General features: G+C 45.7%; 1 protein-coding gene across 2 annotated transcripts; it reads left to right on the forward strand.

Annotated features, from left to right (window-relative positions):
* On the forward strand, window positions 1–25,871 carry n4bp3 (NEDD4 binding protein 3). 2 transcript variants are annotated; one of them, XM_060062775.1, is made up of 10 exons: window positions 1–234; window positions 16,151–16,413; window positions 16,508–16,679; window positions 18,088–18,324; window positions 18,935–19,056; window positions 19,369–19,573; window positions 19,708–19,800; window positions 20,199–20,447; window positions 21,550–21,796; window positions 22,758–25,871. In XM_060062775.1, exons 2-10 carry the CDS (start codon window positions 16,172–16,174, stop codon window positions 23,177–23,179), a joined length of 1,989 nt encoding a protein of 662 aa, XP_059918758.1. In that variant the 5' UTR covers window positions 1–234; window positions 16,151–16,171; the 3' UTR covers window positions 23,180–25,871. The 2 variants fall into 2 exon arrangements, with proteins under 2 accessions (XP_059918758.1, XP_059918757.1); XM_060062774.1 differs by lacking the exon at window positions 1–234 and adding an exon at window positions 6,029–6,176.
* Window positions 25,872–26,214: the final 343 nt, after the last annotated feature.

The raw sequence follows: 26,214 nt of genomic DNA on the forward strand, positions 1-26,214 counted from the left end.
GCCCCTCTGCTATTCAAATCTGCCGGAGGGAAACGTCCCAGCACTCTGTCTGCTTCTCTCTCTACACAGCCGACCCAGCGGAACGTCCTGCTCATAGACGTGGATCAACCTATCTTCGGATCCATATATACACGCCATAATTCAAACTCATAGGCCTATACACTTATAACGAGTCAAACTCCGCACTGGGATCGTTTTAACTAAATTCAAGGAATGTCCGACGTCCGAAATATGGTGAGCGCCGATTTTGCAATCATTTTGGGATTAGAGGGTATAGTTGTGCATTAACCAAGGACTCATTAACATGCTTATACTACTGCTATAGCTTAATGCATGATCTATCTGCAGGTTAAATTGACAACGTTGTTGCTGCATTGCTCATGATGGTTGCTTAACAACAAGACTAAATAGGCAATAGTCTTGTTTATCTCATGTTACTTATTTGCCGTTTTCAAAGAGTCTGTGGAGGTGACAGAGATTGAGAGGAGAAGCACAATCTATCTTGTCATCTTGTGGTCCCTTGGCGAGGGGTAAAATAAGGGGACTGCCGTGGATAGTAATGTGTTTGGCCTGTAAATGTTTGGGTGGAAGAACGAACTCCTACGTCTCTTTTGATGCCCTGGAGTTTGGGGACAAAAGGGTGTGTGCGCGTGTGTGTGTGTGTGTGTGTGTGTGTGTGTGTGTGTGTGTGTGTGTGTGTGTGTGTGTGTGCGTGTGTGTGTGTGTGTGTGTGTGCGTGCGTGTGTGTGTGTGTGTGTGTGTCGCTGTGAGAGAGGCCGTATGAAAGAGTGTTTGAGTGGCGGGGGAGGGAGTCGGTCAGTCTTAAAGATTGCAAGGCTGTTGTCGTGGAGACCAGAGGCCACAGGTGACCTCTGACCTCTGCCCAATCATAGTGCATTCACAAGAGGATGGTCAAGCTCTGGTTGCGTGCTTCTATAGTCCTGGGAAGAAACGGGCTGAAGTTTAACAAGTGCTCTAAACTTTCTTCAAACAAAAAGAAAAGCAGACTGATAGTGTGCTGACATGATTTATGGTACAGTTGTGTATCTTTGGAATGGCTTTGAAAAAGCCAAAAGCTGGGTGAAATACCGCTTTTACATTACAGAGTCAGTGGACATTCAGAAACGGTCTCAATGAGAATGTCTACGGCTCCCATCATAATTGTCAACGATAAAACGTTGCGTTGTGGTTATCCTCGACCCACAAAGATGTGTCTTTTAGCCTGGGTCCTCGATCCCTAAAGAACAGTATATTAATTGTTATCTCTGTCAGTTAAAGAAAAATAAGACAGATTGCAGACTAGATACAAGGTGAGCTTTTAAGATCAGTCCTTATCACAGGTCCTGCGGGGCCAACCGGCCCCTGTAACTTAAGGAGAGATCCTGTAACTCAAGGGGGGGGGGGGCATCTCTTTTCTTTCTTTGGTCAAACAGCTGACCAGATCTCTAGATTCAGCTGTTTGGGTTCCCAGGAGGTTGACACGTCCTCCGCGGCTGTGGGTGTGTGAACGCATTTGTTTGTAGTGTGTGTGTGAGAGAGAGAGAGAGAGAGAGAGAGAGAGAGAGAGAGAGAGAGAGAGAGAGAGAGAGAGAGAGAGAGAGAGAGAGAGAGAGAGAGAGAGAGAGAGAGAGAGAGAGAGAGAGAGAGAGAGAGAGAGAGAGAGAGAGAGAGAGAGAGAGAGAGAGAGAGAGAGAGAGAGAGAGAGAGAGTGTTCTTAAAAGCGCTGGCAGCTGATGTAACAGGGATTCTGCTGACCGTTGGATGTCTGCCGGCCGGCTGCTTAGCCCGGCAGAGCAAAAAAAAAATGAAAGAAGAGATGCAGAGTGAAATGTTCTCTGCCTCCTTTTTCGTAATAACGTTGATGAGGAGTACTTTTCGACATCAACAACCCTCCCGTCAGACAAGATTCCTCAGTGCTTGCTTATCCAAGGCTCTGCATGGCTTCTTGTAAAAAAAACAACTTTGTTGTTTTGATGGGGTTTAAAAAAAAGTTGTTTTTTAAACCCCCAAATAATGTCATTGCTTGCGTGTCTAGTGTTTATGAGTAACTGTTGTGGCTTGAGTGGTCTTGTTGACCCGTGCAAAGAATGTCAGTTGGTGCAAAGCCCCGCCAGGCAATATACCCCAGGCCAGCAGACACACAACAGTCCGCTGCTTCTGTTTTAGTGGACAGACCTTTCCGACCCTCAGGCCAGCCAACCAGCTAATCATCCGATAATCACCTTTTCCCCTCCTTTTACACTTCCACTGGGTCTTCCCTCCCTCATTAGTTCCTCCCTCCCTACCTTTTCTAACCAGCTGCTGTCCATCCTTCATCCTGTTAACCCTACGCTTCTTCCCTCCTCATCCGACAGACTGCTTATGGACGGTCAGTATGGGGCGCGCTGGAATGCTCTGAGGGGAAAGTGTTGTGCCCGGCTGGGATTAAACACAGTGCTCTCACACCCTGGCAGTCGCTGTGGACTCATCCTCTCTCTCTTGAGGGGCCGTCTGTCGAAGCGATTAAAGCATGGCCGCGCAGAGGCAATCACTTTGGGACCGACCGGCTGAAAGACTGTTTGGAACTGTTGGAACTGTTCCTCCCTAAGACGTGAAGCCCTTTAGCCCTCTACACCAGACGGAGCTGCACGCCATCCACAGCACTAGGCTTTGCCGTAGTAAATCTAGCTAGCCACACACACATAATCTATGACCCACCATGTTGCAGTGATTGGAATGGCTAGCGCCTGCTTTTTCCTTCAATGTAAGTCAATGTTCATTTCTTTCTAAGCTACTTGACTGTAACAGATGTGGAGCGACTCAAATACTTTATATTACAAAGTCGAGGCTTGGTTGTGCTGTGAGAGTCTCACATTGCACCAATTTGATAAGCTCCAGTTGTATCAGTTTAAGCAGAACTTTATCAGTCGATAAAGGGCTATAATGTTTAATTGGCTTGATATCAGCTAATATTACGCCCTTTGGATGGTTAGAGTTTGGAAGATTCTTTGCAGCGCCTGTGTGTGTGTAGGTGGTAAATCCTAACAGGAATAGTTTGGCTGTGTTTTTTCTATTTCAGTCCTTACATTTGAACATGCATACCATACTGAGCTTAGGTTTGTTTGGCGAGCCAATACAAGGAAGTTTGGAATACTTTCTTGTTCCTCGCGTCATCAGTGGAACCCAATTCCTGGGTTACACATGTAAATAGAAGTAAAAAGCAGTTTGGCACTGAGGTATTTGGTCTTTGTCAACATCGTAAGGGATTGGATACCTGACAGGAGGTCAACTGCCTAATGCCATTGTATAGATTAGAGTGTAGCAACACTCTCCACCTGTGAGGTTTGAGTGTGGCTGAAGTGTTTGTACATGGTGTCAGCCCAGCCCAAGGGGCCTCAGCACTTGCAATCACAGATCCATAAATCCTTAACTTCTAAACCAGAATAATAATAACACCTTGCTTGCATAACTTAAAAAAGAAAAGGCTGGTAGAAGCAAACGGATGTTATGCAATGCTTAGTAAACATTCACGCAAATCCAATGGTTCCTCTAAATCTATTGTGTAGTTGCCAGAAATGCTGGGACCTCAATGACCTTCAGCGGAAGAAAGGTCAACGCATGGGAGGGTTAAAAAAAGACCCCTAGCAGGGGTCTTTGTCTCTGAATGTCCCTCGCTCCGATGGTGGATATAAATAGCCCCCCTTCGCATCTTAGCCTGCCGGCATCCGGCTGCTCGGACAGGGTCTGGTGTAAGTTTTGTCATAAGCTTGTTCTGATTATTTCTTAATGTTTTCATTGTGTAGGCTTATCTACCCGATGTATCGCCACACCCTCAACTGCCATTGATAGATACCGACGTGTACTCTGTTAGTAAAGCCCGGTATAGTACTATGCCTTTTTATGCCAATTGTTTGGCAGTTACAGCCCAAATCCTTGCGTCTTTCTTGAAATTCTTGCTGTTTTACACTATTTGATCTAATCCTTAGCCTAGCTTTTGTCTATACCTCTAGGGATCCAACCTGACAGTGTTTTGGAACAAAGCCTGATCCACTGGACCAACTCAATACTGATTACAAAAGACTGTATATATATTGGCATTTCCATTAAAAAAGCAAAATAAATGAAAAAATGTGAGATAAATCCTTTTGTTCTTGAGTCACAAAGCAGCTATATTAATCACTGCTGATGCTATGTATGCAGAGGTTGACAGATTTGGCGGGTTTCCCTTAGCCTGCATAGTTCCAAAAGCTGGTTTCCGTCTTGTTATGGAGGATCACTGCAGGATCCTAGGAGGAAATGAGTCTGGTCCAAAAAAAGGTCTCCTCATACCTTCCAGTCAGACAGGTAGATGAGGCTGTTAGCAGACCCGTACTACCTGCCCCTTTTTATGAGTTGCCTCTGTGTCTATCTCCAGTTCCAATCACATCTATGTGTCTGTTTTATCCTTCCTCACACTTCCTGCCTGTTCGTGTTCTGTACTGTTCCCTATGTTCTTTTACTGCTGCACTTCCCTTCAGCCTGCCAAACACTCAAGCAAAGCGTGCCCCCAGGTGCGACCCTCAGCTACCGCCGCTGTGTGAGGAGAGAGACGGTTAAGAATCTCCCGACAACAACGCTATCATCTGCGGAATCTGGTCTGAACTGAAGCATGGCTGCAAGGCTCACCAGTAATGACAAGGACGGTGCACTCGTTAAGGATAATAAAGTGTTACTGAGCACTGCTTCATTTGGGGGCTGTTGCCCTTTCATTCATCTTGTCTGTATTCATAATTTATACTTCATGTGGTCTAGTCAGCGGCTTTCGAGGCACTGTATTAAAAAAAAAAAAAAAGGCATTCCATGTTCACTTTTAAGGGAATGTCTTTGATTGTCTGCCAGGGTGTTCTGCATATCTGCGGGGTAGGGCACTTTATTACTTGGAGCTCCACCAAGACTTCTCATCGGGTCTGCACAATCCATCCGTTCACTCGCTTCCATCGCGCTTCCCAAACATCTTGTCCGATCAGCCCCCACCCCCGGGGCCCACCCCGCCCCGAGGGAGACCAGAGAGAGCTCTTCTCTCAGGGAGGAGGCAAACAATGTGCTCTCTCTCTCTCTCTCTCTCTCTCTCTCTCTCTCTCTCTCTCTCTCTCTCTCTCTGTGTAAAACGATAGGGCATCGGAACCTACGCTGTGAGCAAGCCTCCCAGGAAGGAATGGGGTCGGGGGGGGGGTAACTCATTATCTCGTCAGTCCACACAGAGACGTACCTATCCGCTCCCTTCTCCTCATCGTCCTTACATCTTGGTCTCATTCTCTCCCTGCCGTCGTTTACTCACCTCCTCCGATCATCCCCCCTCCATCTTCCTGTTCTGTCATTCTCTGTAGACCAGTCTGATCCCCTCCACCCCCCCAAACTCTATTGTGCGTTTAACTTTCCACAAACATACCCGTGCATTATATGCAGCCTGAGTAGTTGCCTGGTGGGGCCGTGTCTGTCCCGTGTCAACAGCAGGGCCGGCCGGGCCGCTTGGCGTGAACCATCTCACATCCTGCTCCTTTGTCTGTGAACCGGGAGAACGGGTTTGACCGCGCTGGGTCCAAAAAGAGGAATCTCTGTGTGAATGATCCACACAAAAAGAGCGAGAATGAGGGTTATGTGGGGGAGTGGGTGTGGGTGGGGGGGTTGTTTGTTTGGGTTGTTTGTCATCTTTCTTCGGACTTGTGTGGAACCCACATTAATTGCGTCATATGCGGGTACAAAATAAAGAGGATGTGAAATAATACATTCAAAGAGTTTTTTGTGTGAGTGTTATAGAGTCATAGGATGCTGTTGTACCTGAACATACCATAGTATTTACCATATACTATTGTACCATAGTACCATATAATAAACCATGATGGGTTACCTCTGTGATTTTAAACTTTGGGACAAGGGTTCTCTTTTGGCACAGCTCAGAAAAAACTAACCTAAAACCCTTAGGTGAGGTGGGACATTCTCCTTTATGGCTCTGCAGAAAAAGGGAGGAGGTTAAGACAGTGAGACTGCATTAGAGTTCAGCCTCCTCCAATCTCCGCCTCCCCTCTCAGTTTAACTTCTATGGCAACACACAAAGTTGTGTTGAGTGACACTGGCTGGGGCATGATATAGAGCGAGACAGAGAGAGAGAGTTTGACACAACATGGGATTAGGATCACAGAGCTGAACAGAAGTAGCAGGTAGGTTATCTGTTACATTAACCTTTTTTTGATTTTAAACCTCAGCATTCTTTACATCACTGCTACACATCTGTTCAAATATCTTTTGTCAATGTGGATTTTATTTAGTTTAGTATATTTTTGTATACTCATTTACTATGCTAGTAGTTCCTCACACTGCTGGCTATTGTAATCATCAGTTATTATTGTAAATCAGGAACAAAAGTGAACCTTGTATAACCTGTCAGTGCAAGTGTACACATTGTAATCATCTCTGTTGATAAAAGGCTATGAACTGTAAAGTTACTGCATGGGAACATGCTTTACACAGAATAAACACCCACAATATTCCAGGAATAGCAGAAGACCCACCAGTTATGAATATATATTTTTCACATCCATATGAGTCAATATGAGCATATCCATATTTATTTGAAGCAGCGATGGGAGAGGTGTAGGCTGGGATCCTTCTACGGTCAGTGAGGAAGTTCTGATGTTTGTGATGTCGAACCACACACATTTTCCAGCTTCCAAGGAGGTGATATTTGAATCCACTGGTCTGACTGGCTTAATCCTTTCCTCGGAAATCCCCTAAGACAGGCACTCAAAATGATTGCACTCTGTAAATACAAGAACAATGTTTCAGGAAGTCTTAACTTTGTTTTCAAAATTTGATAGTTTCTTTTTATTGTGGCATCTTAATTATCGTGGCAGCCTCGGCATTCATCACTATATTTAGCTTACTTTTAATTGTGTCATACCGTAGCTTTTGAGTTTATTGTTGGATCTTTGTAGTTTAGTCTTCTCTTGCCAACCGGCCCATCGTTTTAATAGTGGCCACGATGGAGGGATTTAAAACCGGTGTTTCCCACCGATTATTTTCTTCTACTCAGCACTCGCTAACACCAAACGCTAACCTTATTTACACAGAAACTTTGGGTAATGCCGAAAAAATGTGTCGTCAGCATCAGTGTTTACCCACACTGCACTTATCTCACCCGGTTCATTTTCTGTCTACTTGTGGCCGGCTGAACACAAAACAGAGGAGTGAGGCATACAACAGTTTGAGATATTCTTTTCTCTCCATTGCGATTCAGCCGATATCACAGTCACATAATAAGAAGACTGAGAGAGTGGGACCCAGGACAGTTATAGCACAATGGGTGTCTCACTGCGGAGGATAATTACAATGGACATCATAGTACTATACACAAGTAATGTTTTAGGTCATTCTTCTAAACTGTGTGTGTGTGGGCTGGTGCGCTCTCTCTCACGCACCTGCTGTTTAGTGAAAGTGGTTCAGGTGTGAGTTGATGTACTGGGTGCCTGGGTGGGAGTCACTCTAAATGCATCGCTGTAATCACGGTGTGGTGGCTCCTACATGAACCCTTACCAGGGGCAAACAATGGAGCCTTTTCTGTTTTGTAGCGGCAGATAGAGGACCTTTTGTGGAAGGTTCACGTTCACATACGTTTCTCTTTTATAAGCTTAATTTAGAGCTATTACTCCTGGCTACCTCTCCTCTTTCTACTCAACGGTGGGCCTGTTATTGGGGACTGGGGTTTAATGTTTCCTAGGAGTGACAGGAAATTGTGCATTTTCTAAAGGTGCTGTAGGATTTAGTGGCATATAGAGTGAGGTTGCAGATTGCAACCAACTGATTACCATACCCACCACCAAGTGATGAGGTTCGTTGATATATTATTAAGTAGACCTACAGACTGTCAAACTGTAGGTCATAGTTTATGAGTCAGATAGTGATTAGGATTAAAAGCTTTATGTCTGTTCTGGGCTACTGTGGAAACATGGTGGTGCATCATGGCGGGCTCTGTGGAGGAGGACCCACTCTGTGGGTCCACTGGTTTAAGATAACAAAAACGCAACCATCTTTCTTATTTTCATGGGATTATACACAAATAAAAGGGATGAAATAATGACAATGATATTCCATCTCTGCCTCGTCCGTTCCACTACAGTGCACCTTTAACTCTCAGTCTCCTGAATTGTAAACGCAGGAATAGCCGCCTGTCTGCCTGGGACAGAAATCCATTAGCCCTGTGCTAATGGCCACAGCCCCACAGCCTTACCATCAGTGCTTATGCACCATTTACCAGAGGGAGGCCCATTAATAATTAGCTAGTTAGAAATGTACGGAATGTCCCTCGGTTCCCTTCCAACGCTTCTCCATCATCCACTGCAAACACGGCCCGCTGCTCTGCGCTTAACACACTTTCGTCAATATCTTTCAGCAAACAACTGTGTCTGACCTCACCCGGGGAGAGGAGGCCAAACACAGGAGTTGGACTGGATTCAGGATCAGCAAAAAAAAAAAAAAACTGAAACGTTGTGTGTGTTTATGTTGTTTGCTCTTTGTGATTCACACAGTGCCGCTACCTACGTAGCACTTTACCTTGTAGTGCCTTTGATATCGGTCTTGTTCTCCCCTCTGTTATTTAGAATCACATGGGCATTATGTCAGTACAAGTGCATAAAGTCCTATTCTTGTACACAGTACCTAGCCTATGAACGGTGCCAGGTGGCGCAAATAGACACTGTCGAAACAATTACTTGATACAACTCCACGATACTACAGTCTATATTTTACAATAAATATAGTACACATATCCTTTTCAGGTCGTGTCCTGTATAAAATCAGGATGTGAACTAGATATTCATCAATGCTGACATGAGCAGAGTACAGTATCGACTGTTCAGTCCTGGGACTCTAGATCAACATCAGACTACATCGACCTCTTCCCATGTTGCTCCCCAGTGTACTGCTGTCCTCGCCGCTCTCTCGTCCGTACAGCCATCTATCATAACACTGGTAAGGCCCGGATCAATGGGGTCTGACAAAAGGCCAATGGACCCCAGACAGGCGTCCCTGATAAGTCCAACAGCCATACTGAGGCCGTGTAGCAGGTCGTTTGATTTGAATTGCTCCACAAATACAATTCATTGCAGTCAGATTGGACAGTGAGGGGGCCGAAGCTTATCGGCCAGGATGATAGTGGTTGATGGTGATGGGCTGAATTGGTCTGAGGAATTAGCCTAGCTAGAGCAGGTTCAATACGTAACAAGAAGGTCATCAGTGCGATACAAAGGTTTTATCGGTTATCGAAGAGGAACATGTTAAAAAAGATGAACATGTTCCAAAAGAACGTATCAGGCAAGCGCCAGATTTAAATGGGAAATCTGGGATTAGTATTTTGATCACGCAAACCATATTTGGGTTGGATCGCGGCCTCCAGCTTTATCCCTGATTGACGCGTCGGAGCTCGTAGGATAAAGCCAGTAGTGTGCAGTACTTTTTTCCATGGCCGACATTGTCTGGCTAGATCAGTTTGGTCTCAATGGGGTCTTTTACGTCAAACGTTGACCTTTTGGCCCCTGACAAGTCTCAAGCAGTTGCCATCAATGGAAGGCGTGTGAGTCAAAATAGCACGGCAATCATGTCACTGACCACCGGTGGAAAATATCTTGTGTTTCCCCAGACACAACAGTAGTGTATGGGGAAGTCACATCGTCATCAGTCTAGCAAACTGTTATTACTTTAAGGCATAAATATATTACATGCTTTTTCTTTCTTAGTAAATTTTTACTATAATTGACCTGAATCTATATCCATCTTTATATTTAACTACATTTTTTGAATTTGTATATTATTTGTATTTTTACCAGGTGCACTGGGTTTCTGTCTACTGTGAGTTTATTGGTTGGTATATCCTGTCTTGTTGTGCAAAAAGTCATAATAAAAGTACTTGCGCATCTTTTTACATGAAGAAGTAGCGGACCACCACTTCTTCATATCTCATAGCAAGTGGTGAGAAGGGCTGAACACACAGTTTTCATGTGGGCCTTGGGTCAGTTCACCACCAAATGCTTATTTTTAACATGTGTGTACATGACTGTATACTCGACCCAGCACCTAGCGCTGCATAGATCTCAGCCAGAGAAGCAATGCGTTGCAAATTCAGCTGAAATACTCTCCTGACTTGACTTCAAGGCTCCATGAAGTAGCCTCTATCTTTCTGTTAAGTCTGTCGGTCTGCCTGCCTTTTTCTGTCTGTCTGTCTGCCTGTCTTCTTCTCCCCATCCCATAATGAATAAACTCCTGATAATTATAGAGTGCTGCTGCTTTGCGATGCCTATGGGCCCCGGAGCTCATTCATTACAGCCTGGCCTGCTAAGGGCCAATATGTGCAGCACCACTGCCCTCCTCCCAGCTCTCTGCCTGGCTCTGAGCACCTTGGGCCCCCAGATGTTCACTCACTCCACATGTCACAGGCTGCTGAAACAACCTAACACTAAAGAGAAAATACTCACTTTTTAGCACTGTTAAGGCTTTTTAATGTTTTATGCTGTTTTTATGCATGAGCAATTTCTTTGACAGGGGTCACGCATGCCTTGCTCAGCTGGTCGAGCATGGCACAACTGACTGTTACAGCCCCAGGGTTAGGGGTTAGCTTCCCGCTGTGGCCACCCATGCTACTAATGTAAGCATTCATCCTATTGTAAGACAACAGCGGTCCACCGAACGGTTCAAATCCCCCTGGAGGTTACGCTCTGTTCAGATGCAGCGCTCTCCCTGTGTGCCCAGATGAATCCTCTTTGTGCCCTCCCTCTCCTCGTGCTGCCAACCTTTCTAATGTGTTAATTGCCCATCACTGCAGTGTACAGTCAGCCTGGCCCATAGAAAGCTCCGCTGGCAGAAGCTTCCTGAGACCGCCAGCCCCGTCCTGCTGAGTCAAACCTCTGCAGTAAAACACAACACAGCAGTCATCTGTTACCGAGCAGTGGAAGGGGAACAGAGTTGCAACCCCGTTTGACAGTCTGCTACAAACATAATTTTACGCAATTATTATATTGTCATCAGCGGTTTTTACAATTGACGATCGCCCTGAAATTCTTTGTGTCTGGAAATATTATAGTTGCCTTTTATTATGAATTAGCCTATTAATACATTTTAGTTTAACATTTTCATTAAACAATCAAATCATAAATATATCATTATATATATTCCCAGGATTATTTCAAAATGCTCTTCAAATCGTACTCGGGGCTACTGAGATACGCCGCTGCATAATATGGCCATATATATAAGTATCAGGCTGTGCTTAGCCAAGCATCTCGTAGGCTTGTGAGCACAGCTCCTTCTACAGTGAGGACGGAATGTGTCATCTGCAAGTGTGCTGGTGTGGGAGTCTGAACAGGACCCATACTGTATCCAACACTTGCGTCAACAAACTTTGATCATGGGACAGGAGAGAGTAGGAGGGGGAGTGAGAGAGACTGATGAGAGAAAGGTTGGCACAGGGGTGGAGTACCAAAGTCCTTTTTTTGTAGCATTTGGCAGATAGCTGCTCACACCTTTCGGTGCGTCAGCCAGTGTTCTATTGAGCGAGGTGAAGCGCACACACATTGAAGCGTGTGTGTGTCAAAAAAAAAAGCTCAGGCTCATCAAAAGCCGCGGACGAGCCTGAGCTTGTGTTGTGAACACAAGCGTCTCTGGAATGTGTCTTTTCTGTGGCTCTCTGTGGGATACTCCACGCGGAGGTGACCGGCCTCCAGCCCGAGTGTCCCCACGGCACGCTCTGGGTTTATTTCCATGAGTTACTTTGTGTTTTTCCGTTGGCCCCCTGACTGGTGCACTGGCTCAGAGAGTGCCCTCCCGGAAGCCGTTTAACTTACTGTTTAGCACCTTTTTTTCCCACAGCGACGCACGGGGAAGTCAGACACGTTAATGAGCAGGTAGGGGTCAGGCGCGTCGCTGAAGGATGCCTAGACCGAGGACATTGAGTTGCGAACCCAGAACTGTCCAGCTGGGAGTCAAATACACGTCACACTGTTTTGGGTGACTCAACATTTTTCATCCAACTGAACACTAAGAACACTAAGCCTAAAAGGTTCAGAACAAAACATATGATAGAGTCAAGGCATTGAATGAAGTCACATTATTTGTGATCAAATCCATTGCGGCCATTGTTTTTCTATTGTATTTTATTTAGCAAGTGGGATAAGATGAGTTTGGTGAACAATATAATTTCAGCTGATTCAGTATTAAGTGGCTGTCAGAAGTAATCCGACCTCTGTGAAATAAAGGCTTGTTTGATCATGTAATATATTGAGCTAGAGTGAATTGTACTTCATCATGTCAAATATCAAATCATAGTACATATTGTTCATTATCCAAAGATTTGGGGTTTCTAGCAGAGAGTATAACCCCCGGGCTGGCAGTCCAGCAGATGCAAGTCAGGATGTGAGAGTCTTATGAAGTCGGTATGCTCCACCTGCTGTCACTTAACAGCACCAGTAGTTGATGTTGGCCTTCTTTTTAAGTTCTCCTCAAGAAAAAACTCCTTTTGAACAAGTACATGAGAGCTTTTTTGTAGCGCCGCAGCATAAATCAAAAGCAGAGCAATCCACATACTATCAAAGGCTCCAGGCCCCCACAATTTACCGAGTCACACACACACACACACACACACACACACACACACACACACACACACACACACACACACACACACACAAACAAGCGCCCATACGCGCACAGACACGCACACACACACACACACACACACACACGCGTGCGCATTCACACAAAGTGTGAAGTGCCGGTCCCTTATGTTTGGGGGCTGAGTTGTAAATCTTGCAGGGCCTCCTGTACTCCTGAGTCCTGGCCCATAAACCTTTGGGCAATTACGGAGAACAACTGGACGCAAGATTTCCTAATGCCTGACGGATTTGTGCTCCCTGCCTAAAAGGATTTTCTGCTCATATCCATCTTCCCCAAAGCTGTCTTTTGCTCACTCCCTCTATCTCTTTCTCTAGCACTTCCTCCCTGATTCACTCAGCCAGCCATAGGGATCTTAATTTGGTGTATTGATTTTTAACGAAGTGACTCTTCCGATATTTCTACGGTATTGTTCTCTTTTCGGCTCCGTGCCCAACATTGATTGCTTTTAATCTACAGGAAGTGCATACTGTACCGCCTACTGGGGGCCTAAACCCCTGTGTAAGAGGTCATGGGGTTCTGTAAAAGATACATTTTCATGTAAGACTGCCTTGTTAAAAAAGTAAGCATTGAAATTACTCGCTGACAAGACCTTTCTTGGCAGACAAAAAAGGAAGCGGCTCAAAAAATATTATATTATAACCAATATATTGATGCATCCCTTCACTTAAATGATCACGATATTGACTTCTGTATTGACGCGTCACACACCAGCCCTGCCCGTAAAACCACATAAACCATTCGGTTTTCTCCCGACCACACCACTAACACAATGCATTGTCAATGTTTAATTACGTTACCGGTATCCCATCAGCGGTTAGGCGTGACTAACTAGTCGTGCGTCAGTGCATGCATGAAGCCAGATGTGTACACAGGATGTTTTGTTGTTTGAAAGCCTCATGAATACCTCTCCCCTTTACCGCCCGCTAGCTGCTATGCTATTTTAACCATCTGAGTAATCGATGTCGACGTCAGGGAGAGGGGGAGAGGGGGGCACCTCCCCCCTCTCCCCCTCTCTTGAAGTATAGTGCATTCATGCTGTTTTGAAGAGAGGATTTAATAATGGCTCTAGGAATCTGACTATGCCTGTGTGAGCTAGAGCAGGGGTTCTCAACCACTGGGCCGCGGACCAGTTTTGGCCAGTGAGCCATTTGCCACAGGGCCGCAGAGATAGTTATGAAGACTACAAAAATTTGATGCCGTCAGACCAATCCCAACCCCACTTCTCCATCATGCTGAAGTCTGCCTGCCACTATTGTCATTAAGTTTTTATTGACTTATACCGGGCCTTGAAAATATTACAACTATGCATACTGGGCCTAAGTATTAAAAAGGTTGAGGAACTCTGAACTAGAGGGATGACTATGTCAGAACTGATTTCAGTCACTTTGTCACTGACGATATATTGGTTTCCAGTCCCTCAACGTTTGAGGATCGTCCAATGCCGAGTACTACTCTGATCTGTTATTTTTAATAAATAGTTCTGACATGATTCATAAGAAGTTATTAGAATAAAATTGTAGGCTACCCATCTGTTAACATTTTCCACAAAGGAATTTCCCTTCTCTTATATCAATTTGCACTTATTCCTTATGCCTTATGATTATCTTTGTGGAACAAAAAAGAAAGAAAATTTATTTGCTTTTAATGGTATTGCATTTATGACATTGTGACGTGTTTCCATATAGAAATCTCTGTCTCCACTTGCAGTCAAACCAACTCTTTAAAAACAGGGAGAGTGGACAGCATTGCGGATGTAACCCTATTGTAAAACCATTGTCGAGAAAGGAAAACATCCATCATGAATACTGTACACTCACAGCACACGCCAGCACAACAGCGCTCCACCCTAAGGCAACAGAGGCAATAGACTACGTCCGTAATGAATGACACCATTGAACATCTGCAGTCTGTATACTCCTCCCTCTCATCTCTGTCCGAGTCCCAGGTAGGATAAGGGCGGCCGAGGCAGGTTTGTGTGTGTTTTACAGCCTGGAGAATGTCTCCTTGCTGCTGGCGGGGATGTTTACGCTGGGAAGGAGGGCGAGGTCAATGGGGTGAGATCAATATAAAGGCCTTTAATGAGGCGGTCTGAGCACAAGGAACAGAGGGAGTGGTAAAGAAGAACAGGAGAGCTGTGGCGCTGGTTGCTGTCGAGGGCGGTGGAGGGGGGAGTGACAGTGATGATGAGAGGCTGGACTTAAGAAGGATATGAGATTGTAGTGCCAACTGGGATGGCGGTTCTGGTGCTCTTCTTAATCCCCATTTTACGCCCTTAGAATACACCTTACTCTCGTCTGCTGCTGTAGCCCAACGCAGACCGGCCAATCAGAATCCTTTTAGATTCATGTGGATCATAAAACAAGGAGGGCGTAGACATTACCGTGGAATGATCCAGAAAGATGTGCCAAGTTGTGTGTTTGCATGGAATATAAACGTATATCACAGTCTAATATAAGGGTTGTTTGTGTTAGTGGTTCCATTGTATTCCAATAAAAAATCCTCGATGCGGTCTTAACTTAGAGACTCTAAGATAAAAATATGCAGTTTATATTGCTTTCTACGGTGGAATATAATCATAAACAGACAAGTAATTGCAGTTTTGTTTGGGTTTGGTTTGTTGACACACACACACACACACACACACAGGCTGTGCCTATAATTGCACATCATATGCTCTATAAATTGCATTCACATCATTATGTTAATGCATGAAGTACGGGAACAAACTCAGGCACCCTCATTTTTACAGTTTTTCCATGGAATGGGTGTTTCCCAAAGTACTCGTGTTGACTCTGGTTTGAGGGGGATTGAGTCCGGATGCAGCATCATGGTTTATGAAGTTATGTAAGAGACTTGTGAGGTTGTGTGATCCTTGAGAAGATCTTCCATTCTCTCACTGTTGGAAACTGAATCGACGGTTGAAATGCCATGAGGAAGATAACATGTTAATGTTAAAAATTTTCAATCTTAGTTGATTATTCCTGTGATTAATTTAGTCCAACACACAAACATCCCTTTCACTGTGCCTTGTTGCAACAGTCTATGTTTTTAGGGAGGCTTCATTGCAAAGATTTCCCATATGGAAAATGAAAGTACATGCAGTTTGCATTTCTGTGTGATATGGAGGGTGTCATTATGAAATTAGAGCACTATGCTGCAGTCGGCACTCACTGTGTGGTCAGCCATGTTGGTCTTTATGTTCACAGTAACAGCTGTCTGGATTGCGAAAGCAGTCCAAGACACATCTGTGCTATCGCCGGTTTTTGCGTGTGTGTGCTAATTGCACACAGGGCATCTTCAGTGAAAGAGGAGGAACTACTAGTTATTGTAACACCAGCTATGATGATTGACATTTTCAAATGTATTCTGAATCACTTTAAGAAGTCATTGTGCCGTGTTTACTCACAAGTACACATGCAAGTACCATTTATAGCTCTCACTGTGTTGGTAATTTTTTCAATTTGTTTTTTCCCAGTGCCGGCCTCATTGGTAACCAATGGCTGCCTCGGTGCAGACCCTCCCTCGAACGCGAAACTCCTCCAGCAAGACCTTCCGCTCGGCCCCGCCTCTCTCCTCCAACTGCACCATGGGAAGTGTAGGCAGTCTGGTGGAGAGGCCAGACGTGTCCCAGACCAAGAACAGTCGTGCCATGCCCCAGGTGAGGCCCCGGCAGAGCAACGGGCTCCTGAAGAAGGGCTTCACCCAGAGAGACCTGCTCAACTACCTCAACATCAGCAGGTGGGTGCGCTGCAGTGAAGCCGGCTTAAGTCCACTCAGCATGCACATTTTCGTTGGCAGCTAACACTGAATGGGGGATTTTTCTTTAAAACAGGAAGGAGCCAAGAACAAATCCAGGAAGTAGGAATAAAACGGAAGTTATCTCTGGCTGCACTTCTCTCAACGGGCTCGAGGATGAAAGCCTCTACACCAAGGTTTACAATAAAGACGGAACCGAAATAGACGTGGGGAAAAACTCACTGCCCATCGGCGGGAAGTATGGAAAGGTAACTGCTGCTGGTGTGTTGTTGAGATGGGAAAGCTATTTCGGCATTTTGCAGCTACTTCCCAAACGTTTTTTTAACAATGCATGGATGTACTTAAAATTGCAAGCAATGGTTCAGGTATTTCGATTTTTATCAGGGGAATATAAAGATAACGAATGTGTTTACATTCTGGCAGTATCAGTTGGGTAATATTTAACGAAAGCCAATCATACTTTTTAATCCCGGTTGGTGTTGTTCTTTTGGCTGAGCAACAGATTTTATGATCTTGGTGGTATGAGGTCTTTCAAAGTGTCTCGAAATAAATTCAAAATTTCAACCAATCAGATTGCTAGAAATAAGTAAATTCTTCGACCAATCAGATAGCGCATGTATCTAGATATGTTTTGGATCGTCCTATAAAGGAGAGAAGCACACCCCTAGTAAAAGGGTAAGCTTCTTGGCTAAAGCAGGTTGCATACTTCAGTTAGAGTGGCCTTTGTCTGCCTTCTAAATGATTTATGACTGTTGGCCATCGGCCAGATTGGACGTTTTAAATTGGTCAGGCTGAGAATGATGTATAGATAAAGTAAAAAAAGTAAATAAAACCTGGCAATCGCGATAAAATCAATTGACCGTTGCGGTCATGAATCGTTCAGTATAATATACTGCCCTACAAAGGCAAACCGCAGTATCTGTCTCAACGGTGAAACAGCGAAATGGCTTTAAATGGTTTAGTGTTCTAAGTACATAAGTGTAAATACCGTTAATAAACAATGATTCAATAGAGTAATTTGAACCTGGAAAAGATCCAGAATATTTTTGACCTATGACCTCAAAAAGTAGTTTGCATTACTATGAATGACTTTTTAGATTTATAGGCAATACAGCAGTGCTGTAGCTAGTGTTTCAACATTAAGAGAAAGAAAATGTCTTAGTACATTCTATTTGTTTAAAAATTAGTTTAATTTAGCCCACTATATGTTTGAAAAAGTAGTTTATGAGTAAATTGTGACTCATAACCGTTAAATAAACCAAGATAAAGTTATTAACCACCTCCTCATTATCAACTTGTTCAGGCAACCTAATTTCTACCACTTCATTGAATAGAATACCACGGCAGTTTTAGAGCAGAGGCCTCAACCATGTCGATGGATTATGAACACAGACACAGCTAGACACAGTCTAGCACACTAGACAGAGTTTGTGAGTGTGCCGCACCTCAAAAGCCACAGCATTACTAATGTATTTTAATGACTGATAAAAAATGTGTAGGAGGATTTTGTCTAGTCTGCACTGCAGTTAATAATTATGGATTATGTTTCTATGTGTAAGAAAAGTTACTTAAGATAGCTAGAAATAACGTAAGCAGCATTTGAAGTATTTCTAAGCCGTTCCACCCTCCCGTTGTCCCCCCCCCCCACCCCTGCAGACTCACTTCAGGCCTTCCGCCTTCAAGCGTGTCGCGCCCAAAAACTTCAGCTCCATGCAGAACCTGTACCCCACCTCCCCGGTAGAGGACCTGGACTACAGGAACAACGGGATACCCCAGGCTTACGGCCACCCGCCCCCGGCCGTCTCCTCCTCCTCCTCCTCTTCCTCGCCTTCCCGCCATGGGAGAGCCAGCAACACCACAACGATAACAGCAACGTCCAGCGCGGGCCACAAGGTGTCCCCTCGCCTCACTGAGTCATCAGCGGTCATAGCTTTTATGTTACATAGATAGATAACTTTATTTATACCCAGAGGTAGAATTAATGATACATTATGTATAGATAGATAACGATATGGATATAGTTATAGATAGATAGATAGATAGATGGATGGATGGATGGATGGATGGATGGATGGATGGATGGATGGATGGATGGATGGATGGATGGATGGATGGATGGATGGATGGATGGATGGATGGATTTATTAGCTTACTGTGTTACAGCACAGCTGCAGTGTTAGCCATAGGAAATAATACAACACAAATAAAAGTATAAAGTAGTGCTAAGGAAAACAAAAATAGATGCTAAAGTAAATGCTAAAGTAAGGACAAAAAGGACAAACAGGGCCAAACAGGACAAACAATATGAACAGTATAAATGATTATTATTATCACCGATACTTGAGCCTGCATGACTCTTGTCTCGTTATTATCTGAAGCACCTCTTTGAACAAAACAGCCGCACCTCATCTCTGTGATCTCGAGGGGAGTCAAAGTCAATGAATCACGTTGTTTTTGTTATGACTGATGGGTACCAAGCATGACGTTTTCCCCTCCTCTCCAGGCCTTGGCTTGCTTGCGCGGCGCCAGTCAAGAGGATGACAACATGTCCGACTCGGGACACAACTCCATGAACAGCCTGCCGCCGTACCGCCCGCCCTTCCGCCCACACCTGTCTCAAATCAGGTAGACCACTGCTTCCTTATCAGATGACACTGCTGCTCTATGACTTGTATGTTAGAACTTGAGCAACTGATGGTGTTATACATTCACGTTCAGTCTCCCCGTAAGTTGTTTTATACAAAGCGAGTGACAGTGTCAGGGAGGCAGTGAGAACATTCAAATTCTTGAGTGCTGCACTACCCAGGTTTGAAGAACAGCCGGACAGAGTTGCAGAGTAACTCGAGGAGACATGGTTGTGCTCTTACTCTGAAAGTACGGTCAGTGATCGGCGCTACACATTGAGACGGTTCTAATTCGACTGTGGGTTCCCCCCAGCGCGTCCACGGGCCACATCAACACCATCGGCTCCCTGGACCGCTCCTGCATGGGGCCCCGGGGCGTGGGCCCGGGGGGGGCCGTGATGGGGGGCGACATGGCGGTGACCTGTCGGAGCATGGCCACCCTGAGCCACCTGACGCCCTGTCCGGGGGAGGCCCCGCCCCCCTACGAGCTCCCCCTGTCCCTGTCCATGGAGGACGTGGTGAGTGCGTGGTGGAACACAGAGCAGAATCGATCTTCTTGATGCAACCCCTTTCAAAAGCATCTCTCGTGTGAGTGTGAGTGGACGGACGGGGAAACGGTATGAGCTGCTACCTCTCTGTTCCTGGGTCACAGGTCCGGGATCTAGAGGAGCGCCTGGTGGAGAAGGAGTACGAGCTGAAGCAGATGAGGAGGAACCTGGACGAGAGCGAAGGCGCCATCGCTCAGGTGGGTGGACGCCACTTCCATGTTCTCAAACTTCGGTTGAGAGGGGAACGTCTGCGTATTGCGTAATGTGTTGTCTGGGAAACATGATGCTCCACCACCGGAATAGACACTAACACCTACCAACAACAAGGTATGTGTTGCACTAATATTTTATGATGCCCGTTTCTATGGTAACAGATACTGCAGGCTCTTCTACTGCAGCTGTTCAATAAATTAAAAAACGACTTTTAAGTCAAATTGGAATTGATCAGTATTTTAGAAACATTAAACGATTGCCAACCAAAGCGGATGGAAAGATGGCTACACGAGGATCGTCCATCCTCTGTTGCGATCCCAAAGAAGTCTCAATCTTCAATCTCGAGCCCGAGCGACCGGCCCTGACCCGCGCGTGTGCCCAGGTGTTCGAGGGGAAGCAGCGGCTGTGGGAGAAGGAGGTGGACGAGCTCAAGGGCCTGTACGCCGCCAAGCTGAGGCAGCTCTCCCAGCACGCCCAGCGCTCCCAGCGCAGCCTCCAGCTGCAGCTGTACCGGGCCCAGCAGGAGAAGGGTCGCGCCCAAGAGGAGCTGGACAGCCTCCGCAGGGTCAAGGGTCAGGAGGAGGAGGAGGTGGGCGCAGTCAGCCCCACCCTGGAGGAGACCCGCTGGCAGGTATGTGGTTGGGGTGGAGCACAGAGTTTGTTGAGCATTAAAGGTAACAAATGTTAGGCGACACCGTTAGTAGAGATTATTATGCCACACGATGGACACAAGGATACAGTGGGGTATTGATCATTCATCTGGACGTGAATATGAATGCGCTTTCTGAGGTCCCATCACATTTATTCATCTATGAATGAGACACGGGTGGTGGTTGATGGTTCAACTGTTTTGCTCAGCTGTGGGTCTGTGCAGCTGGCCTGACCCGACCATGGCACTAACACTGCCAGGGATCAGGGTGGTGAATATTATAGTGTAAGAAACAATGGCTGAAATCGTCCCTTCCATCAGCAAGTGGAATATAAGTATTTATTTATTTAAAGCCTCAAAGAGCCAAAATGCACCAAAGACATGCACTGAGAAGGCTCGGTTATTTTTCCACATAAGCACCTTGGTTTTGCTTACATGTTCTCTCTCTCTCTCTCTCTCTCTCTCTCTCTCTCTCTCTCTCTTTCTCTCTCTCTCTCTCTCTCTCTCTCTCTCTCTCTCTCACCTTGGTTTTGCTTACATGTTCTCTCTCTCTCTCTCTCTCTCTCTCTCTCTCTCTCTCTCTCACCTTGGTTTTGCTTACATGTTCTCTCTCTCTCTCTCTCTCTCTCTCTCTCTCTCTTTCTCTCTCTCTCTCTCTCTCTCTCTCTCTCTCTCTCACCTTGGTTTTGCTTACATGTTCTCTCTCTCTCTCTCTCTCTCTCTCTCTTTCTCTCTCTCTCTCTCTCTCTCTCTCTCTCTCACCTTGGTTTTGCTTACATGTTCTCTCTCTCTCTCTCTCTCTCTCTCTCTCTCTCTCTCTCTCTCTTTCTCTCTCTCTAACTCTCTCTCCCTCTCTCTCTCTCTCTCTCTCTCTCTCTCTCTCTCTCTCTCTCTCTCTCACCTTGGTTTTGCTTACATGTTCTCCTCTCTCTCTCTCTCTCTTTCTCTCTCTCTCTAACTCTCTCTCTCTCTCTCTCTCTCTCTCTCTCTCTCTCTCTCTCTCTCTCTCTCTCTCTCTCTCTCTCTCTCTCTCTCTCTCTCTCTCTCGCTCTCTCTCTCCCCCCCTTCCCACCCCACACCCAAGGTGTGTCAGAAGTCGGGGGAGATCTCCCTGCTGAAGCAGCAGCTGCGGGACTCCCAGGCGGAGGTGACCCAGAAGCTGAGCGAGCTCTTCCAGCTGAAGACCCAGCTGAGGGAGACGCGCGGCGAGCTGCGGAGCCGCGAGGGCCAGCTGGACACGCTGAAGACGGCGCTGCAGGGCACGCTGCAGCGCCGCTACACCTGCCTCAGCCAATCGCACGAGGAGGACGCCGCTGCGGGCGGAGCCACGGGTACGGTATACGCGCTCTCTCACGCGCTTCATGTCAGGAGACAACAAGTGATCTCGCTTGAAAGCAAATTTGTTATGTGATGCTGCATAATTATTTGGTAATTTTGTGAACTCATTAACATTGTAAAAAAGAATGAAAAAATGTAGATATACAAAACATTCTCATCTCCTGCTCACATATTCCTCTGTCGTCGTCTTCTAACATCCTCCCACGTCTATTCAAATGTTCTATCGTCTCCTCCTCCTAACGTGTCCTCTTGTCTCCGCTCGTGTCTTCCGCTCCTCTCCTCCCGCCCTCTCTCGTGTCCTGTCATTCCATGCTCTCCTCTCCTGTCTTCTCCTCCTCTCATCCCCTGTTGCCTCCTCCTAACGTCTCCTGCCATCTCTCCCCGTACATCTCCTCACATTTCCTCCTAACATCCCCTCTCTCGCATCCTCCTCTCCTTTCCTAGTAGTATCTCCTCAACACTCCTCTCATTTCCTATCACCTCCTCCTCGCGTCTCCTCTCGTCTCCTCCCCTGCTTTCCTCGCATAATCTCTACTCTCCTGTCTTCTTCTCCTCCTCACATCTCCTCTGGTCTCCTCCTCTCCTTTCCTCGTATCATCTCCTTTACCCCCTATTCTTTTTCCTCCTCTAATCTCCTGTCACCTCCTCCTCCTCACATCTCCTCTGGTCTCCTCCTCTCTTTTCCTCATATCATCTCCTCTACTCTCCTGTCTTTTCCTCCTCTAATCTCCTATCACTTCCTCCTAACATCTCCTCTTCTCCTCCTCTCCTTTCCTTGTATCATCTCCTATACTCTTCTGTCTTTTCCTCCTCTAATCTCCCATCACCTCCTCCTCACATTGCCGAACATCTCTTCCTAATGTCCCCTGGCCTCTCCAATCGTCTTCTCCGCTCATTTCCTCCTCTAATCTCCAATCGCCTCCTCCCCATGTCTCCTCCCGTCTCCTCCTCCAGGTGGGGGCGTGGCCCCGGTGGAGGACCGCCTGCGGGCGGAGCTGCTCCTGGAGCGCCGGCAGAGCGAGGCGCAGGCCGACGCCTTCGAGGAGGAGAGGCGCACGTGGCAGGCCGAGAAGGACAAGGTGATCCGCTACCAGAAGGAGCTGCAGGCCAGCTACCTGGACATGTACCACCGCAGCGAGGCCCTGGAGGCGGAGCTACACCTGGCGAGGGCGGGGCCGGAGGGCTGGGAGAAGGCGGGAGGAGGAGGAGGAGGAGGAGAGGGAAGAGGTGGCGGTGGCGTTGCCGCCGGCAACAGCGGCAGTGGGAGCGGGACGCTAGAGCGGGACGGGTTCCCGTCGGAGTCCGGGAGGGCGGAAGAGGACGGACGTTCCTCTGGCCTGCCGTGGATTGAGAGAATCGAGTCGTCAGAGATCTGATGACTCAGGTCGACGAACGTAGTAACTCCTTGACGACTAAGCTTCAGGATTTGTCCCTCCGTCAACCCTCCCTCGCCTTGTTGATTTGAGCTCCCCTCCCATGATCCCATCCACACCTCCCTCAGAAAAAACACTGCTGCTGACAATAGCTGCACTGAACACTACCCCCAAGTAGTCCTTAAGAAAACCTTTGGGAATGGCCCAACAAGCCTTCAGACTTCCTAATGAAGAATCCTCTGTGTATTTAAGTTAATGAAATCGACTTGTTTTGTAACCTGTTCCAATGTTTGGTTATCTTTGTACACATATTTGGAATTACTGAACTGTCTTTAATCCAAATTCAAAGGGATTCAAAGGGATTTGTGGCCAAGCACCTGTTGCACATAATGTCTGTGCATAAAGGGCACAACCTAGAGCCTGTGGAAGAGCCACGCCACTGGCTTAAGTATGGAGGATTAGGACTAGCCAGGAGCCAGACACGATGGCTCTGCTCTGAGTTCTACCTGGGTCTCCTGCCCCGGGACGCCAGCTCACCTCAGCAGATCAAACGGTTTGTAGATGACTCAAACTGATTTTTATTTTACCAAACAAAAGGGTATACTTACTGTATAATAAGTGCATCGTTTCACTTTCCGCAGAGTTCTACAAAAATGATATTCAAAAAAACAATGCCCAGCTCAGTGACTAGCTGAGAAGACCTTACTTGATCTGCCCCATGTTTAATGCAACTGTTTTCAAAGAAAAAAAGCGATGATATACTGTGACTTGTGTTCTTTTACTGGAATAACTGTACAAAATGTATATAATGTTTGCTCGGACTGAATAATAAAACATATATCAACAGTGGCATACTAAATCGAAGAGATTTGCTCAAGATGGGTCCTGATTGGCTGAAGGCCTCATTCCCGTCCGTATGACCTACACCAGTTTTCAGAACTATTTTATTCACCAATACAAACCATGGGGCATGAGCTTTGGAACCCCATCGCCCACATTGTAGAGGAGTCCTGTGGGTCTAGAAACCGTCTTTCATTGGATTATATCTATTCCACCCCCATGCCTACACCAAAACTCCAAGGCCAACCCTAAATACCTTCTCGGTATATATAACCGAGGGTGGAAGATCAGCTTGGATGAAACAGGTGGAGCCTTTGTTCCAGGAATTTGTGTTTCCGTAGGAAAAAAAAAAGTGTTCCACAGAAAAAAATGGAAAGATTTGGAAGTTTCTAGGGAGATGAGTACGTCAGGAACGGGATCATTCAAATGCCATCCGAAACGCTTTGTGCTGTATGCGTTTGCTGGTGTGAATCATTTGCAAAATGTATGCAAATGCCTATGCAGATGCCGTTCTGGAGAGTAAGGAAATGAATCCATGCTGCCTTGTTTTCCACAGCGGGTCAAAACCTGAATAGTTAGGAGATGGGGCTGACTCACCAGGTTGTTACCCTTGCATTTATTACATTATTTAAACCTGGGCTTATTTTAACTCCAGAGCTCACGTGGTTGCTGATATAAGACACATTAGACTGCAGTGGAATGGACCATTTTCCCGCGGTCGTCAATAATAGGGTAAAGATACCTCCTGTTCTTGTCATTTAAGGTCTGTTTTATTTTTTGGTGGTCGTAGCACCAGCAAGGTCCACATATATTTACTTGACTAGTTCTGTCTACACTGGTGCACTGCCATTCCTATATCGACCCTATAATTAGAGTGAGGAGCTACACCTGTGTTTTCCCCGCTGTGAATAGGGCCCATTGTCCGTCGAAGGCTACTGTGCCAGGATGTTTAATAAACACTGATTGGCATCTTCCCAGTTTCTTATGCCGAACATAAAAAAGGTGGCCTTGAGAGGCCAGCCTAAACCTCGCGGGCTTACCTCAGGGTTGTGCGAGGCTAGGAAAAATACATTGAAGACCAAAATAATTTTATATTTTATCCTTTTTCAAATGGAAGCCTCGAGTGTTTTGATTTGCGATTGACACTTATGGGATAATAGTGTCCCGGCGCCACCACATGGTAAAGAGGGGTACAACAGGATGTTTTTGCCTTAAATACAATTTCAAATCCCAGAAAGGACTTCTCGAAGGCAAGATTTATGTATTCATTTTGAAAAGTTACTTGGAGTATAAAGTTTTTATTTTTATATCCAGATGCAATTATATGAAACATATTAGAGGATACATATTTACAATAAAACTTAGCGCAACACTCAAAAGCAGGAAAAAAGCATACATACAAAGTGATGACAGAATCAGTCGGCCCGCACAATCCCCAAAGAAGCAATGTATGATTGTTAACCAAGAAAGGAAACAGACTATTAAAATGTGGTAAAAACATCCGCCTAGGTCAGAATAATTAACAGAAATGGAAAGATGAAATATGTTTTTGTTTTTTTATCAATTAATTCTCTGCTCCAGTGATGGTGTGGAACATAGTGCCATACCGGTGAAAGAGCATGTCGTTCCGATCAGTGGTATATGGATCATCCACTATACACCCCCCTAGTGGCTGCAAGGAGCATCACTGACCCCCACTCCATAAACGCTATGAGACAATCCCATCGATTACAAATAGCTAAAATATATGAGGAATCTTTTCAACACAATAACCATTAACCAAGTGTGCTGCCCTGACAATCAATTGTTTGTTTTTTAGTAGCATTTCAATGAACATATCTTGAACCAATTTCTTTTTGTTAATAGGAAAAAGTATGACCCCTGAGGAAAATGGTTAAGATGTGTATATCCCAATGATCTGAACCTTACCGCAACATGACATTAAAGCCATACATACGCAGCAGATGCATTTAATATACGTGTATATTAAAAAAAACAGCCAGTTAATCAAGAGGACCTCCTGTTCAACAATAAATGAATAAAGCTGAACCAAGGGCCCTAGTAAAGTAGTTGCAGGTTCAACAGTACAGCTAACCCACCGCAAAATATGTCCCAAACTAATCATGGTGCAAGCCTTAGGGGCTACAGACCAGTCCTGGCCTGAATCATTAGTACTATAGCTTAATATGAGAAAGTCG

This window comes from Gadus macrocephalus, chromosome 10 (assembly GCF_031168955.1).
Source record: "Gadus macrocephalus chromosome 10, ASM3116895v1".
NCBI classification, from domain to species: domain Eukaryota; kingdom Metazoa; phylum Chordata; class Actinopteri; order Gadiformes; family Gadidae; genus Gadus; species Gadus macrocephalus.